Genomic DNA, 15,270 nt, shown 5'->3' with positions numbered 1-15,270 from the left:
GCCTTCCAAAGTGCGGGAATTACAGGGGTGAGCCAGTGTGCCCAGCAACTTGTCTCATTTAAGCCTCATTGAGGATCCTACAAAAATAGGTATGACTATTATCTTTTCATGGGAATAGAAACTGAAGCTCAGAGTTTAGCTGACCTAACATTATACCTGTTAGAGGCAGAGCTAGGATCCAAACCCACTTAACTCCAAATCCTGTGACCCTTTAACCACATCACCCTATTCCTCACCATTTGACTCCAGGCAGGTAAGAATCTTGCTAGAATAACAGATTACTATGTTTGCCACAGAACTGACCTCAACTTAATCTCTTCTTGTGATAAATTTTTATCTCCAATAATTGGGGGATTTTTTTTTTCCTGTAGGAACACATCTGCAGTCTCATGATGAAGTCAGTGGAGAAATGGATTTTGCATTTTAGAAACTCACTTTATTGTCTACCTCACTGACGTGCCTATTTTGCATAAAATAACAGATAATCGTAAAATTTTAAAATAAAAACACATAATCTCTTTAGAAAACTGGCAGGAAGTTAGATGGTAACTACAGATTATCTACAAGCTTTTTTCTTGCCCCAGTCGTCCTCACTGCGCCACATCATTTGTTTAAACTGAACCCCAAAAGCCTGCTGCTCTTTCCCCTGTGGGCTCCACTGGTTAGAATAGGAAATAAGATGGTGGGCACGGAGGCTGCCATGCTGGAAAAAGAGAGCTTTCGGAGGAAGGACAACTCTGAAAAGTCAATGCCTCTTTTTATAGCAATACAAAGGCTCTTAGTTGGGGCATCATCCAGGAAGGAAAAATTCCTCCTTTGAAGGAGACCGCGTTGTGAGAACATGACTCAGCGTCATTTCTTGCAGGATTTAAGGCATGGGGAACTCTTGGGGAAGACACAGGGGCCAGTGTCCATGCCAACCATGCCTGGAAGGGTAGGTCAAGACATAAAGCCAAAACAATCCATAGAGAAGAGAGATTTTGCCAATCCATACTGAAAACGCTTTCCTCCCCGATGCCTTGGATATGTCTAAAATGTCAAAATGGGGAGACATGGCCAAGTGCTTTCAGTATGCATGCTCTCAGTAAGACTTTACCTTCCATTTCTTTTATTGATAAGAATATCCCAGTACTTTGGGATTGTCACCTAATCCTACTTAGTTTTTTTTTTCCTACTTTTTATTGTGATAAAATACACATAACATGAAATTTACCGTCTTCACCATTTCTAAATGTACAGTTCAGCAGTGTTAACATCGATGACATTGTGCAACGCTACTTCATTTTGCATTGTGATTTTGGACAGGGCAGGCAACAAAGAAATTTTACCCCTTGCCCCTTATAACAAGTTTCTTGAAAAATACTTAACTTACATGGCTCCCTTCTGAACCTTGCCTGTTCATTCCTTCCCTCTCCCTCCCTCTCCAATCATCCCTTTCCCTTTTGCTCCCCTTTAACTTTGTCAGCAACACTTGTGCTTCCTGGAGCAATCACTGCCCTTGTATTGATTATCCATTTCTTTCCAGGTCCTGTGGGAGCTGGTTTCACACCCGTTGGCTGATTTGCCTCCCCTCTTTCATATGGCTTGCCCTTCGGCTCACTGACGAATTATGTTGTGACCCCTTCTCTGGGGGCCCCCATTCCTCCAGCCCCAGACCCTCTCTGGACTCATGGATCTGAAATTAGTGTTTTAAATTCCGAGTTTGTATCTGAAGGTCAGCTGGAGAGCTATTTACACGTCTGTAAGCCCCAGAGGGCTTATTTGCACAGTGTACTTACCTAAGCAGGGCTGGTTACAAGCCCCAGAGGCCCCAAGAGGGCTTCTCAGGCCTCACCAGCAAGAGCACAATTAGGGAGCCATGGAGGACTCCTGTTGCCGAAGTAAATTTTCAGCTTCCAAAACCAAGTCTTCTGATTTGCTACCAAGCCTTGCCCCTTGTTTATGCCAGCAGGTTCCTGAGTCTCAGCTTTCCCTGTGGGGCTAGTCTTCACTGCAGAACTATATTCGTAATGTGTTTGTGTTTGAGCCACCTTCTGAGCCACCCTCTTAGACGCTGTCTCTGAGCTCTGCACAGACCAGAAAGGGAGAGACACAAATCGGCACCAGGATGTCTGGGGTTTATCAGATGCTTCTTTCTTTCAACCTAATGACTCTGTTGCTTCAGGGGCTGCCCTAGGGGTGTATGAAGAAAGCTGAGCTTCCTTTATATCTGTTTATTATCTGCTTTCTTTTTAAAGGAGTTTTGAAGTCTTAATAATTTGGTACATGGTTGTTTTTTGCTAAGACTGTGGTGAGGGATTACGGCTCAGTTTCATTTTTATGTTCGTATAATTGGTCTAGTTCGTGCTCCACAAAGTGTGGCTGATGTTATAAAAACTCTCTAGCACACAGTATTATTGGGGTTCTTTGGGATGGGAGTGGTGGTGAGTAGTATTCATGAACAATATCAAATACAGAAAACTCAATTTTTCTCCATAAATCAGTGATGGTGATGGTGGTACTAGTGGTAGCAGTCATGATGGTAAGATAGTGGCAGTGATGATTGTGATGCTGATGACGGTAATGATAGTGCTGATGATAATGGTGATGACGATGACAATGGACAGTGGTTGTGATGATAGAGGTGGTGTTGAGATGATGGGGATAAGATTGTTAGTGGAGGAAGAAGAGGAAGATGATGGTGAAGAGAAAAGGAGGGAGGAGTGGTAATAGGGAGGGACATATTTCCATTATTATGCTCCTGGGTCTGTGACCTCCTTTTAGCCCGGAAGACTGCCCAAAGTGGATTCCCTTCCATAGGCCACCCCATTAACTCTGTCCTTGCTAGCATTCAAAAATATCAAGTTTTTGTGGACAATAGCAGGATACTGAGAAAAACACAGTAATTTCTCACAGAGCTTCCCACTCTGGAAAGAGTTTGATCATGTGTATGAGTCATTACTTGTTAGCTCACTTTGACAATCTTTAGATACAGAAAGAAGATACCAGTGGTGACTACAGTGCTTTGTACCCAGTACTTGCTTGAGGAGAAAAAGCAGGGATTTTGGTGTTATACGGATGAGGGTTTAAATTTCAGGTTTTTCATTTCCTACTAACTTGTACTCTTTAAGCCTGACTTTCCTCATCCGTGAAATGGAAATGACATCTACTTGACAAGGCTGGGCAAATTAAATGAGACAGAGCGTGGCACATAGTTCTCAGTGAATGTCACACTCTTCCCAGAAGGGGAAGTAATGGCGCTCCAGGCAGTTTTATGCTTACTTTCTGCTTCTCCTAAGCCTAGATCTTAGCTAGGACTAGCAGGCACTTCCTACCCAAAACATTTTTCATGAGTTACGTATTTACTTATGAAGTAAAAATTAGATTTATATGACTTAGGATCAGAAAGTTTCAGACATCAAAACAATAGTTTAAAAAAGAGAGAGAGAGAATTTAACCACTCAATTGGTTGTTTTTTCAACTGCTGCCCAACTAATTTTTTCCACTAAATGAACTAATATTTTGGTTAACTTGACCATTTGAAATGATTCTAGAACTTTTTTTTTTTTACACTGTGAGGATGTTTTCCTTGATATCTGGCCCCAGTTCTCTTTGCTTATGTCATTTCATCATTATTCCTACTTATGCCGTCTGGTACCTGAATAAAACATTTAGATTCTATCATTTGAATTTGAACCTTTCAAATATTTATAAACCACAATCATGACTTCATACAGTCAATCCTATACATATTTAATTTTTTTATGATGAAGTCCTTTTTCCCTAAATTATTTATTTCCTCTCTGAAATCTTTCCAAAGTTGTTTTAGCCTTAAGATGAAGAGATGCCCCCAGGTGGATCGGCATCAGACAGACTCTAAAAAGTAGTTGTTGTGAAACCTGGGGTATGTATTGAAAGTTCAGACTTCTAGCCCTCATCACCAGTGATTCTGATTCATGGTTCTGGGGTGTGGGGCTCAGGAATGTGCATCTTAACAACACCCTCCTTCCCTTCTCCCCAATATACAACGTCCTCTCCCCAGTATACAGGTAATTTTGGTGTGAGTTCCCTGTAGAACACACTTGAGGCACATTGCCACCTCACAGTTGACTTGGGAAAGTAAAACAGAAGACATTGGTTCCTGCTTTCTAACAGGCAATCACATTCAGGCCTGTTTGCTTAAGATTATAGCAAAATTACCTTGACAGAGTTTTGAGTGTTTCCAAGTCTTCAATCAAATAGCTGTACTGTCTTGGTTTACTTGGTTTACTAAACAAAGTTTCTAGAAGACTATCAATTTTCCCAACTCTTTAGTCTTTAAGTCTGGGTTGGTGGAAGAAGAAGGGTTGTGGAAAGGCACTTTATCTACCACGCCATGTCCCTGGAAATCTAGCAATTTTGAATCTTATATGATTACTATTCACATTTCTTTTTTGTAAGAATATGATCCAGCAAATAACTAATAATAATTCTTCATACTAGTATAGCACTTTGTGGTTCATAAAATATGTTGACTTTCATTGTGTCATCTGATCTCCACAATAGCTCTGGTTAAGGTAAGTAGGCCAGGTATTACTCTTTCCGTTTTACAAATGAAGAAATGCTCAGAGAGAATAAGTAACTTGCCAAGGATTTATGAAAAGTAAATGGAAGTCCTAGGATTTAACAATTAGGGATTCTTTCATCATCTCTGCCTTAAGGTTGCACTTCTCTAGACTGTGGTATTGTCAACCCTGAATGTTACAAACTAATAAACAATACATTTGCCTCATTAAAATATCTATTACTTAGCTGCTTAGAATGGTTAGAAAATATTGAAGTAGAGAATTTTTAACCTACCCTTTAATTATTGCATTGATGTTATCTATGATTGTATAATTTTGTTCTTAATTCCTTGAAGTTTTATTTTGAAAGCTAAACATAAAAGACAATGGCAGTTTGTCATGTTGAGAAGAATATAATTATTAACCTCGTAGGTTCATCCCACAAGTAATGATTGTCACATGGACCCTGTTGGCAGGAGAGGGAAGATGAGAGGTCTCCCAGATCTTAGATAAGGCCTAGCCCATGCGTCTAGTGTTCCCAGTCAATGGACCATAATTCATTAAAATTGTGTATTGGACACTGGCTACATCCAGAGTCTACACATTAGATAATATTAAAAGAACATAAAAGGAATATAAATGAATCTAGGTGCTAAGTGACTTGGGAGTCCTTGAACTTGGTGCTTTTACCTCCATTTATTCATTCATTCATTCATTCATTCATTGAACACATGTTTTATTGAGCACTTACTGGAACTACACACTGTGCTGCACACTGGTATTACAATAGTGGGCGAGACAGAACCATCCCTACATCATGAGCTACCAGCCCAATGGGAGACACTAACAAGGATGCTGGCAGCCACAGGCAGTGTGATAAATGCTGTGGGCGGGAAAGGCAGGGTGCTGCACATACACTCACAAACGGCATCCAGTCAGCCAGCATATTAGGCCTAGTATTTTTAAATGGATGTAGATTTATTGGGAGTGGCCTGTAGGGGTGTGCTGATGGCATGGCCCCTGGCCGCTTTATTCCTTGGCACCCTGACCGTACTAGGAAGTCATTGCCCGACACATTTAGTTGCCTTTGCCTGAAATATTTCCTTCCTCTCCTCCCTTAGCTAAGTTCTAGTGCCCACACATCCCTACAGGCTAGGAAGCCCTCTCTGTATTGTTATATATTCAGCCCCTGTGCACTGAGACATCCTGTGAAAATCCTTGAACATCATCCTCATCACCCTCTCTGTCCTTCAAGTATCTCCCCCATCAGTCTCTGAGCACTTCTAGATCAGGGCCTGTGTCGTTTACCTCTGTATTCCCTGCACCAAGCAAATGTTTGGCACATAGTAGAGGCTTAATAAATGTTTGCTGAATGCACAAATGAATGAATGCCCCTAACCTTTAATATCTGGTTAGTGAGGACGCAGGAAACTGAACATATACAAATAAAACCATTTGCAAACAATACAGTTCAAGTCAATATTTCAATGTATCAAATCATGTAGCATCCTCTTTCCAATATTTCAAGTGCACCTTTTTTACCCAGCATGCATATTCCTGGGAGCCGTGGACTGTCCCCAACAGGGATAAAATGGGTGTAAATGTTATGTACACTTAATTTCTTTAACAAGAAAATATCAGAGGATTACTTGGAGTCACTAATGGTATTACCCCAGTAAAGAGTAAATCATTTTGAAGTTACTACATGCTATGGTTTGAATGCATCCTCCAAAATTCATGTGTTGGAAATTTAATCTCCAATGCAACAGTGTTGAGATGTAGAACCTTTGAGAGGTGATTAGGTCATTAGGGTTCTGGACTAATGCTGCTATTGGGGGAGTGGATGAGTTATTGCAGGAGTAGGTTCCTCATTAAAGGATGAGTTCTGCCCCCTTCCTCTCCCTCTCTCACACCCTCTTGCTCTTCCACTGTCTGCCATGGGATGACACAGCAAGAAGGCCCTCACAAAATGCCAGAACCTTGAGAGTGGACTTTCCAGCCTCCAAAATTGTGAGAAATAAATTTTTTTTTTTAAATAAATTACCCACTCTGTGCTATTCTGTTCTAGCAACACAAAATGGCCTAAGACACCATGGGTAGGGTCTCTGAGAAATATGACTTGAATAGGAAAGTTTTCATCAAAAAGTTGCTCAGTTGCTGAGGTAAAAGCCAACAGGGCTCAGACTAGGGTGAGATGAGTAAGACCAGGTCATACAAGTTGCGGGATCACATTCTGTCTTTATTTAACTTTTTTCATGCATCATGATTTATTGCATTAATTTTTATTTATTAAAATATAAATTATTTTGATTGATCAGTTTTTTCAGCCTGCCCCCACAGCTCCCAGCCCTGGGGGCCCCCACCCTGTGAGCTCTGCCTTCCTGGTACACAGATTACAGGGGAAACTCAGACTCTCTCTGCAGCAGCTGGATGTCAGCTATCACCAGGGCTCAGCTGCGTATCCTCAGGGCTCACTCTCTTTGCCTGATTCACCTCCCTTTCCCGTTTTGCCTTCCCCTCTTCCTGTAGCAGTCTGAGCATTCTATACCTCCCCAACCCTATGCTTCAATGCCGTCTCACCCAACATCAACACTAGGGCTGCGTGTTCTCCAGAGCCTGCTCTGTCTCCCTCCTCCCTTCCCTACTACCCACAACTGACTTGCTTTATGATAGAAGAAACTTTTTAATGCCTGCCATGAAATCCTGTCATCTGGGCAGGAAGGACAAGCTCCCTGGCTGAATCATCAAGATGAGAGCACCTGCCTGGAATAAGGCTCTGAATCTTCTACAGCTCTCTTTTCTGTTTCCCTTCTTCAGAAGCATCCCCTGGGCCCTGTAGAGGCTATAGAACCCATACTGCCTGCACTGGCCAACTGCAGGGGCAGTGGCTTCCCACCCTCTGTGTGCTGCACACGCACTCAAATCTATGGCCTGAAATAATTTCTGCACATCCCTGTGTTGCTCCCATAGGACAGACAGAGGAACAGAGGCCCTGGCTGATAAGTCACATCAACTGATCACAGAACCACTGATGGACAAAACAGAGATTAAACCTACATTTTTAAGCCCCCAACCCCCCCCATCCTGTGTCCATTTCATTATTCCATAAACATTCCCCTCTACCACACCTTACTTCCCCCTCACCTGCCCACCCCTGCAAAGTCACCTGATCTCTTGATGAATTAGCATGGGGCAATATTGATGTTTTAAAATAGCCAACTTTCAGGCTCAAAAAAGTCAAGATCATCTTTAAGTCCCCAAGGACGTATGCAACCAGTGATAGAAAAATCCTCTCCCACTTCTCCCCCTCCAGTCTGAATTGATTTAGCAACTTTTCTTCAGCTCCTCAGCAGAGCCTTTCACAAATTCCCACTTGCAGCACTGCTGAAGGATAGACTCCTGATGTGCTCTCAGCTGGACTACTGCTGTGGGCTTCAAAAACACAGATGCAGCAACAGTGAGTGTGTGCCTGTATTATATTTCTCAACTGAACATCTTCAGAAGCCGGGGACATGCGTTTTCTAGCCCAGCATGTAGGATCTGTGGCCCCCAAGCCTGTGGGAGGGCAAAGTCCTGTAGAGAAGCTATTGTTTTCCTTGCCTTTGCTGATAGCATGAGATCAGCTAAACGATGGTGGCAGGTCTCCAAAACCAAGAAAAAGAGCAACTAGGGGTACAGTAATGGGAAGCAGTAAATCGTGGAAGATATTTGTAATCTAACCAACAGAAATCAAGCATTTTCTGGGAAATGCATGAAGCACGGAATGCTTGAGTGCCTAATGGGTTTTGGAGCCCCAGTTAGTTTATGTGGATGGGTGCCAAGAGCAAACAAATCACTGCAGCCGCAAGCCACCTCACTCCATATCCGAGATGCACACTGAGAATGACTGGAAAGGCTACTTGGTATGGGAACCCTAAAGCAGTTCGGAGGGGGAGGCTCCCGGGGAAATGCTATCCTTAGTGCTCTCCAGGAAGCATCATTTACAACTTCACCATTGGCCAAACACTAATATATGTGCTTTACATATATCATCTCATCGAAGCCTCATTATAACACTAATGGGTTAGGTGTTATTATACCCCTATTTTAAAGATGAAGGAAGTCAGACTCAGTTAAGATCATACATCTATTAAGAGGTAGGGCAAAATCCAAACTCAGTCTTTTCTAATTCCAAAGCAAATGCTCTTAACTGCCCCACTTTATTGCCCTCAGAGTTCTTTGGCACCAATTACACCAGGCATTCCTAGCTACAAGGCATTGTTCATTCATTCATCCATACATTCAACATCCAGCAATATTTCTTGAGCATCTGCATTGTGCCAGGCCCTTTGCTAGGCCTTGGGGCCTCACTGATGAAGGAGACATGAACCCTGTCCTCATGGAACTTGGAATCTAATGAGTGAGTGCCAGGGTCTGGAATGGGAGTTAAGGTCTCACTTAAGACTGGGCAGGTTGTACCTTGCACAAAGGCTCTGCACTAAGGGGGCAAGTGAGTACTGAAACCCAGCTTATATTCCACTAAGCTATGTGCCCACAGAGCAACATCTTCCAGAGGAAACAATTAAAAAAAATTTTTTCCCAAAGAGTAATATGGGCTATTCTGGAAGTACCTGCCTCCCTTAACTTTTCTTTCTTTCTTTTTCTTTTCTTCTCTTTTTTTTTTTTTTGAGACAAGTCTTGCTCTATCATCCAGGCTGGAGTGCAGTGGCATGATCTCAGCTCACTGCAACCTCTACTTCCAGGGTTTAAGCGATTTTCATGCCTCAGCCTCCCAAGTAGCTTGAATTACAAGTGCAGGCTCCCACACCCATAGAAATGGGATTTTACCATGTTGGCCAGCCTGGTCTAGAACTCCTGGCCTCAAGGGATCTGCCTGCCTCAGCCTCCCAAAGTGCTGGGATTACAGGCGTGAGCCACTGCACCTGGCTGCCTCCCTTAAATTTCAAGCCAGTGTCACCCTGAAAGACATTCTCATGTACAACCTGCAGTGTGCAGGGAACATGAACACACCAGGTAGACTCTGGACAGTAAGGAGGTCAGCAGCAAGTCCAAGAAAGTGTACTCAGGTCTGTTTGACTCCAGTCAATGAGGTCCACATTCACCTTCAGGAAATCCTGCTCAGTCAACAATGATTTAAACCAATTCCTTCACCACTCCCAGGCAAAGTCCCTGTGTGAGTAAAACTTCCAGTGATTCCCAAAGGTAGTACCCCCACCTCAGCAGACGGTGAAGGCCCCTGCTACGCCCTGGACCTGCAGGCCTTCTGCCCACAACTGTCAGACCTCACAGGAATGGAAAGGAAGGCTTCTGGAGACACGTACTGCAGGGAACAAGGTGACAAAAAAGGCAAGCTGACATCAAGCCCAAACCCCAGTAATTTGGAGGACAGTATCCCTGGTAACAGAAACAGACAGAAGGAGGTCTCCAGGAAGAAGGATGAGTTCTTTATGTATGCCAACTTTCACATGTTAAACATGTCATGCCGGCCGGGCGCAGTGGCTCAAGCCTGTAATCCCAGCACTTTGGGAGGTCGAGATGGGCGGATCACGAGGTCAGGAGATCGAGACCATCCTGGCTAACACAGTGAAACCCCGTCTCTACTAAAAAATACAAAAAACTAGCCGGGCGAGGTGGCTGGCGCCTGTAGTCCCAGCTACTCCGGAGGCTGAGGCAGGAGAATGGTGTAAACCCGGGAGGCGGAGCTTGCAGTGAGCTGAGATCCGGCCACTGCACTCCAGCTTGGGCGACAAAGCGAGACTCCGTCTCAAAAAACAAACAAACAAACAAACAAAAACATGTCATGCTTTCTATCCATGGACCTTCATATACAAGGCACTATGTGTGATATTTACGAAAGCCCTAACCCGATTCCCTTTCTATAGATGAAGAAATTGATATGCAGAGAAACAAAGTAATTTGGCTTAGGTCACATAGCTAGGAAGTGGCAGAACTAGCAAGTGGCAGAGGTGAGCCCTCTTGATTCAAAAGACAATCAGTGTGTAGTCTAGCTTAGAAGTCCTCAGCCTGAAGATAAAGATGAAGGAAGTAAGATAAAGGGAATGAGGCCAAGAAACAGTGAGGCAGACGGAAAGAAGGAAAAGAAAGGTACAAAAGCAGTAGAGGGTGCACCCTAATAACTCCTCACAGATAAAACAATACAGCTACTGTGACCAGCTATCAATGCAGTTCATAAACACAGAGACTGTCAGAGCAGGAACGGACCTCTGTGTTCCCAGCCTCCCCGTGTTACAGCTGAGGAGTAGAGGGCCAAGGCATCTAGTGGCTTCCCCAAGGTTCTCCAGGCTGCTGTGGAGGCAGAACCATGGCCAGGGCCCTGGCCTCCTGGCACTCAGGCCTAACAGCTTCCATCACGCTGTGCCACTGAGATTATTATCATCAGTGATGATGGTGCCATTAACAGCCATGGCCACCACTATCCGGTTTTTTAGCACCAGCCACCCTGGCAGCCATCTTCATTTTGTGACTTGAAGAAAACACTGCCCTGGTCATGTGAGCACAAGGGGAATGGAAAATTCCAGGTCAGGGAACAACACCCCCTCCAGGCATCCTTCTTCACCAGCCCTGCCTTCAGAGGCGCCAGGCCCTTTTGTCCCACCAGCAGTTAATATTTCACTTGGGTGAGACTTTAGGGAACAAAGAACACAAAGCTGGCCTTGAGGGGCCAAAGGTAGGCAGCCCATGGTTCTCGATGCGGCTCATAAATAAGAACAGGGCAAATGTACTTTGGATAAGGACGCACTCAGCCTCCCGCAGAACAGCTGGGGAAGCTATTCATAGGAAAGCGTGCTATTTGCGTCTGCCTGGCATTTGAATGAGGCTCACCTAACTGCGCCTGCCCTCCCCACAGATGTGAGTCACGCTCCCCATTCACGAGTGAGGAGTGGCCAGGGGCAAAGGAGAAATGCTTCTTGGCTCAGCTGAGAGAACTGTGATGGCTGGGAGCAGCATCGCCCTCCCCCTGGCAGGGAGGGCCTCCAACTGAGAACGCTTATTCTTATAGAGCCTGATTCTGCTCCATGTGAGAGAGGTGCCTCCTTGGACCCTGCTACTTTGTCCCTTGGCCCTTGGTCAAGCACAGGGGACAATTTTCAGCCCCCAACCCCTTGCTGGTGACTTTGGCTGTCTTCTCACATCTCGAGTACTCGGGGAAAGCCAGTCAGAGCAGCATGGGAGGCCAGTTCCAGTGTCACGCTGCCGTCCTCCGAGTTCTACTGGTCCCTTGTCTCCAGTTGCAGAGCTTATAAGACGAGCTGTGGAGGTGAAGTGGGGGCGATTCCTCCCCATTAAGCAGCACTGCCTACTTTTGAAGGTCATCCACCAATGCTCCTGCCTCCTGTAGCATCCGTTCTGAGCCGAGGGTGTGCTGGAAGCAGGGCGGGAGGTCAAGCCCAGGCCTGGGCATCCCTCATCCAAGGAGCCCTGATGGGGGGGGTCTCCCAGGGCCTAGCTGAAGAGTCAGTTCCGCTCCATAGCAGCACTGATGCTTCAGATCAGTCTCAGGCCCGTAAGAAAAACTCCAGTTCTGCACCAAAACACAGTGGCCTTTGGAGTCCATCAGACTCCAAGCAATAGGAAGGGCCAAGCCCTTCTCCTGTTGGTGGTTCTCACATACCTGTGGGTCCAGAGAGGGGCTACCCACCATGATCCTGGGAGCTGTGGTCTAAGGGGTCTCTGTATACCTGGTACATACTCAGCGGCGATTTGGGGTTTTTCATTAGTGAATGGCTCAGCTCCTCAGCTGGACCATAAACTTCTCAAGGGAATATGCTGTGCCCTTATCTTTGTGTGCCTGCATGGCAGCACACAGCCAGCATGCAAACCATGACCTCATATGCACTTAACACTTAACTATATCTCTTTGGCTACCAGACTCTGCTCCTTGTGGACAGGGACTTCTTAATTCTGTATTTCTGAATGGCCTAGTGCTGGCTGTGACACAGGATAGGTATATAATTGATGGTGTTGGTTTGAATTGTCCAGTTTGAATAAAGAATTTTCTAAATAAGTCGACATTATGACACAATGGACATAGATGAGACTATTAATGCATTTGAAATTTACACTAGTGGACACATGATTGGTAGATGTGATAGATACATGAACCCATGCAAATTCCAACTTCGAGAAACTAGTAACCTATTTAGAAATTAAACTTTCTCCTGTTCTTCATGGGCAAAGATGATCCAAGCATGGAGGACATGACATTTAAGCCCTCTTCCCAGTGGAAGGGATGTGTCTCCAGCTAAATTTTTCTCTCAGTCAACATTTATGGACAGCTACTGTGTGTTAGGCACCCTACTATGGGCTGAGTATTAGAAGAAAAACAAGGCACAGGTGAATCGTGAATGGAGAGCTATGGGTCTAGTGGGGCTAAAGGCACTTTCTCAAGGAACTCACGCACTGAAAAAGCTGCTGCTTGAGAAGTATGGCCTAAGCTCCATGGGAGTGAGAAGCAGTGAACTCTTCCTGGGGCCAGAAAGGGAGGATGAAATTAGGAAAGGTCTCCCAGAGGAGTGGATGTTTGAAGGACGGACAGATCCAGATGGACAATAGAGTATGTATTCTAGGCTGGAGGGTATTAACCAAAACATCGAACCCCCTCAGTTCTTTGGGAGTGGAACAATCTCTTCTGCTCTCATTGTGGCTGGTGGCCTAATTACTGTCCAAGGTCAGGGTGACACCTTTGGCCAAAGAATGGGGCATTTGCTTCTAAGTCAGCCAAGGGCTCTTTCTGTCTGAAAATAGCTGCCTGAATTCATTTCCCCATTTAGTCCCAGAGGCCAGAGATAGGAGCAGGCTTTCTCCACGTGCAGGGCAGAAACTGCAACTAGAAAGCCGGCGCTGCAGCATGAGGAACCCCTGGGGAGCTGGCAGGAGGCCATGCCTGGCCACACTTTGAGGTCTGACCGGCTACGTTTGGACGGACCCTCTCTAGCTCTTTCCCTGTCATGTGACTGAAAACCTTATCATAATGAAAGCCATAAAAATGCCAAACTTTAACCTTATTAAAGTCACACTGTTCTGGTCTTGGCAATCCTAAGAGGATTTTACAACTCAACCTCTCTGACTAGAGTTCTTGAACAGCCCAGGGTCTTTGAGGGTCCATGATGGGTGACTTAATGCCTTCAAGGACTAGTGCCCATTCACATTCCCACCCTCCCTGTGTCCGTCCACCACCCGTGCTCACTGTGGCCTTCCATATGGCCTGCTGTTTTGTTACTCATAGAAACGGATAAATTTCCACTATCCTGGACCCCGGGAAAAACATATGAGCATGCCCTACAGCACTTACCAGCTGACATAGTATTTTCCTCCAGATTAATGAAGCACAGTGGAATTTTAGCGCTTGCTGTAATGATTAATATGTCAAATCCATATTGCAGGAGAGCCAAACACGAAAGTGATGTGAGAACCTAGGAGGAGGGAGGAAAAACAATGGGACGGGAAAAGAGGCGGCAAAGCCAAAGACGGACAGGGAAGGAAGAGAAGAACAAGGGAAGCACAGGGTGAAGAGAGGGACACGGACTCCCACAGGAGCTGGATCAGACAGGCTCGAGCACATTTAGGGACTTCCTTTTGTCCACGGCGACATTGGTAGGAAGGTGGGTCAAGTCAGTTCCTGAAGAGAGGTCTCCCAGGAGCAGTTATTAGCATAAGGTTCTACATATTGAGAGGCCATGGACCTTGAAGATTTGAGAAAAGGTATGGGGTTTATCCCCAGGAAAAAAAAAAAATACACATAAAGAGGTTTACTTAGGGGTTTACTAAGCCCCTAAACCTCCATAAAAAAACACAGAAATGAAAAACCCCTGTGTTCAGCTGATGGTGTTTCTGGAGCTGGGACTGTGTCATCCCTGTCAGCATCCCCTCTCCATGCGATGCCTTTCAGAAACAAGTTTGGAAAGGTGACAGTGGCATCAGCCACAATACACGTTCTTTTTGCTGAGCCTCTGTCTTGCCCTGTGAGCGCCCACCCTCTCCTCCCCACCTGCAGGCCCACTGCCATGCAGTTCCCAGGAGGAGGTTATGCTTACTCACAGGGTCCCTTCCTCCAACTTTAGGTAGTCCAGTCCCCCTACATGAAGTGGTGTCCATGCTGTGCGTGAATATGCTCTGCAGTCTTGAGACCATTACACAGCTAGACAGAGAAATGCCTGGCCAAGCCACCAATGGGAAATACTTCGCAATGCAAATGAGTCCTCCAAAGCCAAGCATTCCCTTCTCCTGCTAATTACTTTTACCTGGTTGCATTAGAAATCCTGGCCAACATGGTGAAACCCCGTCTCTACTAAAAATACAAAAATTAGCCCGGCATAGTGGCACGTGCCTGTAGTCCCAGCTACTCGAGAGGCTGAGGCAGGAGAATCACTTGAACCTGGGAGGCAGAGGTTGCAGTGAGCCAAGATCGTGCCATTGCACTCCAGCCTGGCTACAGAGCGAGACTCCGTCTCAAAAAAAAAAAAGAATGGCTTCATATTTTGTACAATCAGGAGCTGGCTCAATGTTAATGTCATTGTCTCTCCTGAAATCACCTGTCAGTGCAAGAGGGCTCTGAATTTCCTCAAATAAAATCGAGATCTTATTTCTCCATCTAAGCGTGTACATAGTGTCATGGGCCAGGTTAATTAAAGCTCACTGAACATCACATACTATCCTCTGAAAAATCATACATGTTGCTTCTTTAAAAGCAGAAAAGAAAAAATCAGGTTCTGTATGCCCCACCAAG

General features: G+C 45.0%; 1 protein-coding gene across 1 annotated transcript in view; it reads right to left on the bottom strand.

Moving 5' to 3' along the window:
- The window catches only part of LOC105505383, a 56,572-nt gene extending 41,933 nt beyond the window's left edge, over nt 1–14,639 (bottom strand). The window contains exons 1-2 of the mRNA XM_011933200.1: nt 14,583–14,639; nt 13,837–13,957 (exon numbers count right to left, since the gene is read on the bottom strand). Coding sequence (XP_011788590.1) covers nt 13,837–13,957; nt 14,583–14,639 — 178 coding nt within the window. The remainder of the gene's footprint in view (nt 1–13,836; nt 13,958–14,582) is intronic.
- Nucleotides 14,640–15,270: the final 631 nt, after the last annotated feature.

The sequence above is a fragment of the Colobus angolensis genome, unplaced genomic scaffold (genome assembly GCF_000951035.1).
Source record: "Colobus angolensis palliatus isolate OR3802 unplaced genomic scaffold, Cang.pa_1.0 Scaffold124, whole genome shotgun sequence".
Taxonomy (NCBI): Eukaryota; Metazoa; Chordata; class Mammalia; order Primates; family Cercopithecidae; genus Colobus; species Colobus angolensis.
The sequence above is the reverse complement of the archived record's forward strand: the minus strand, read 5'-3'. Positions and strand labels throughout refer to the sequence as shown.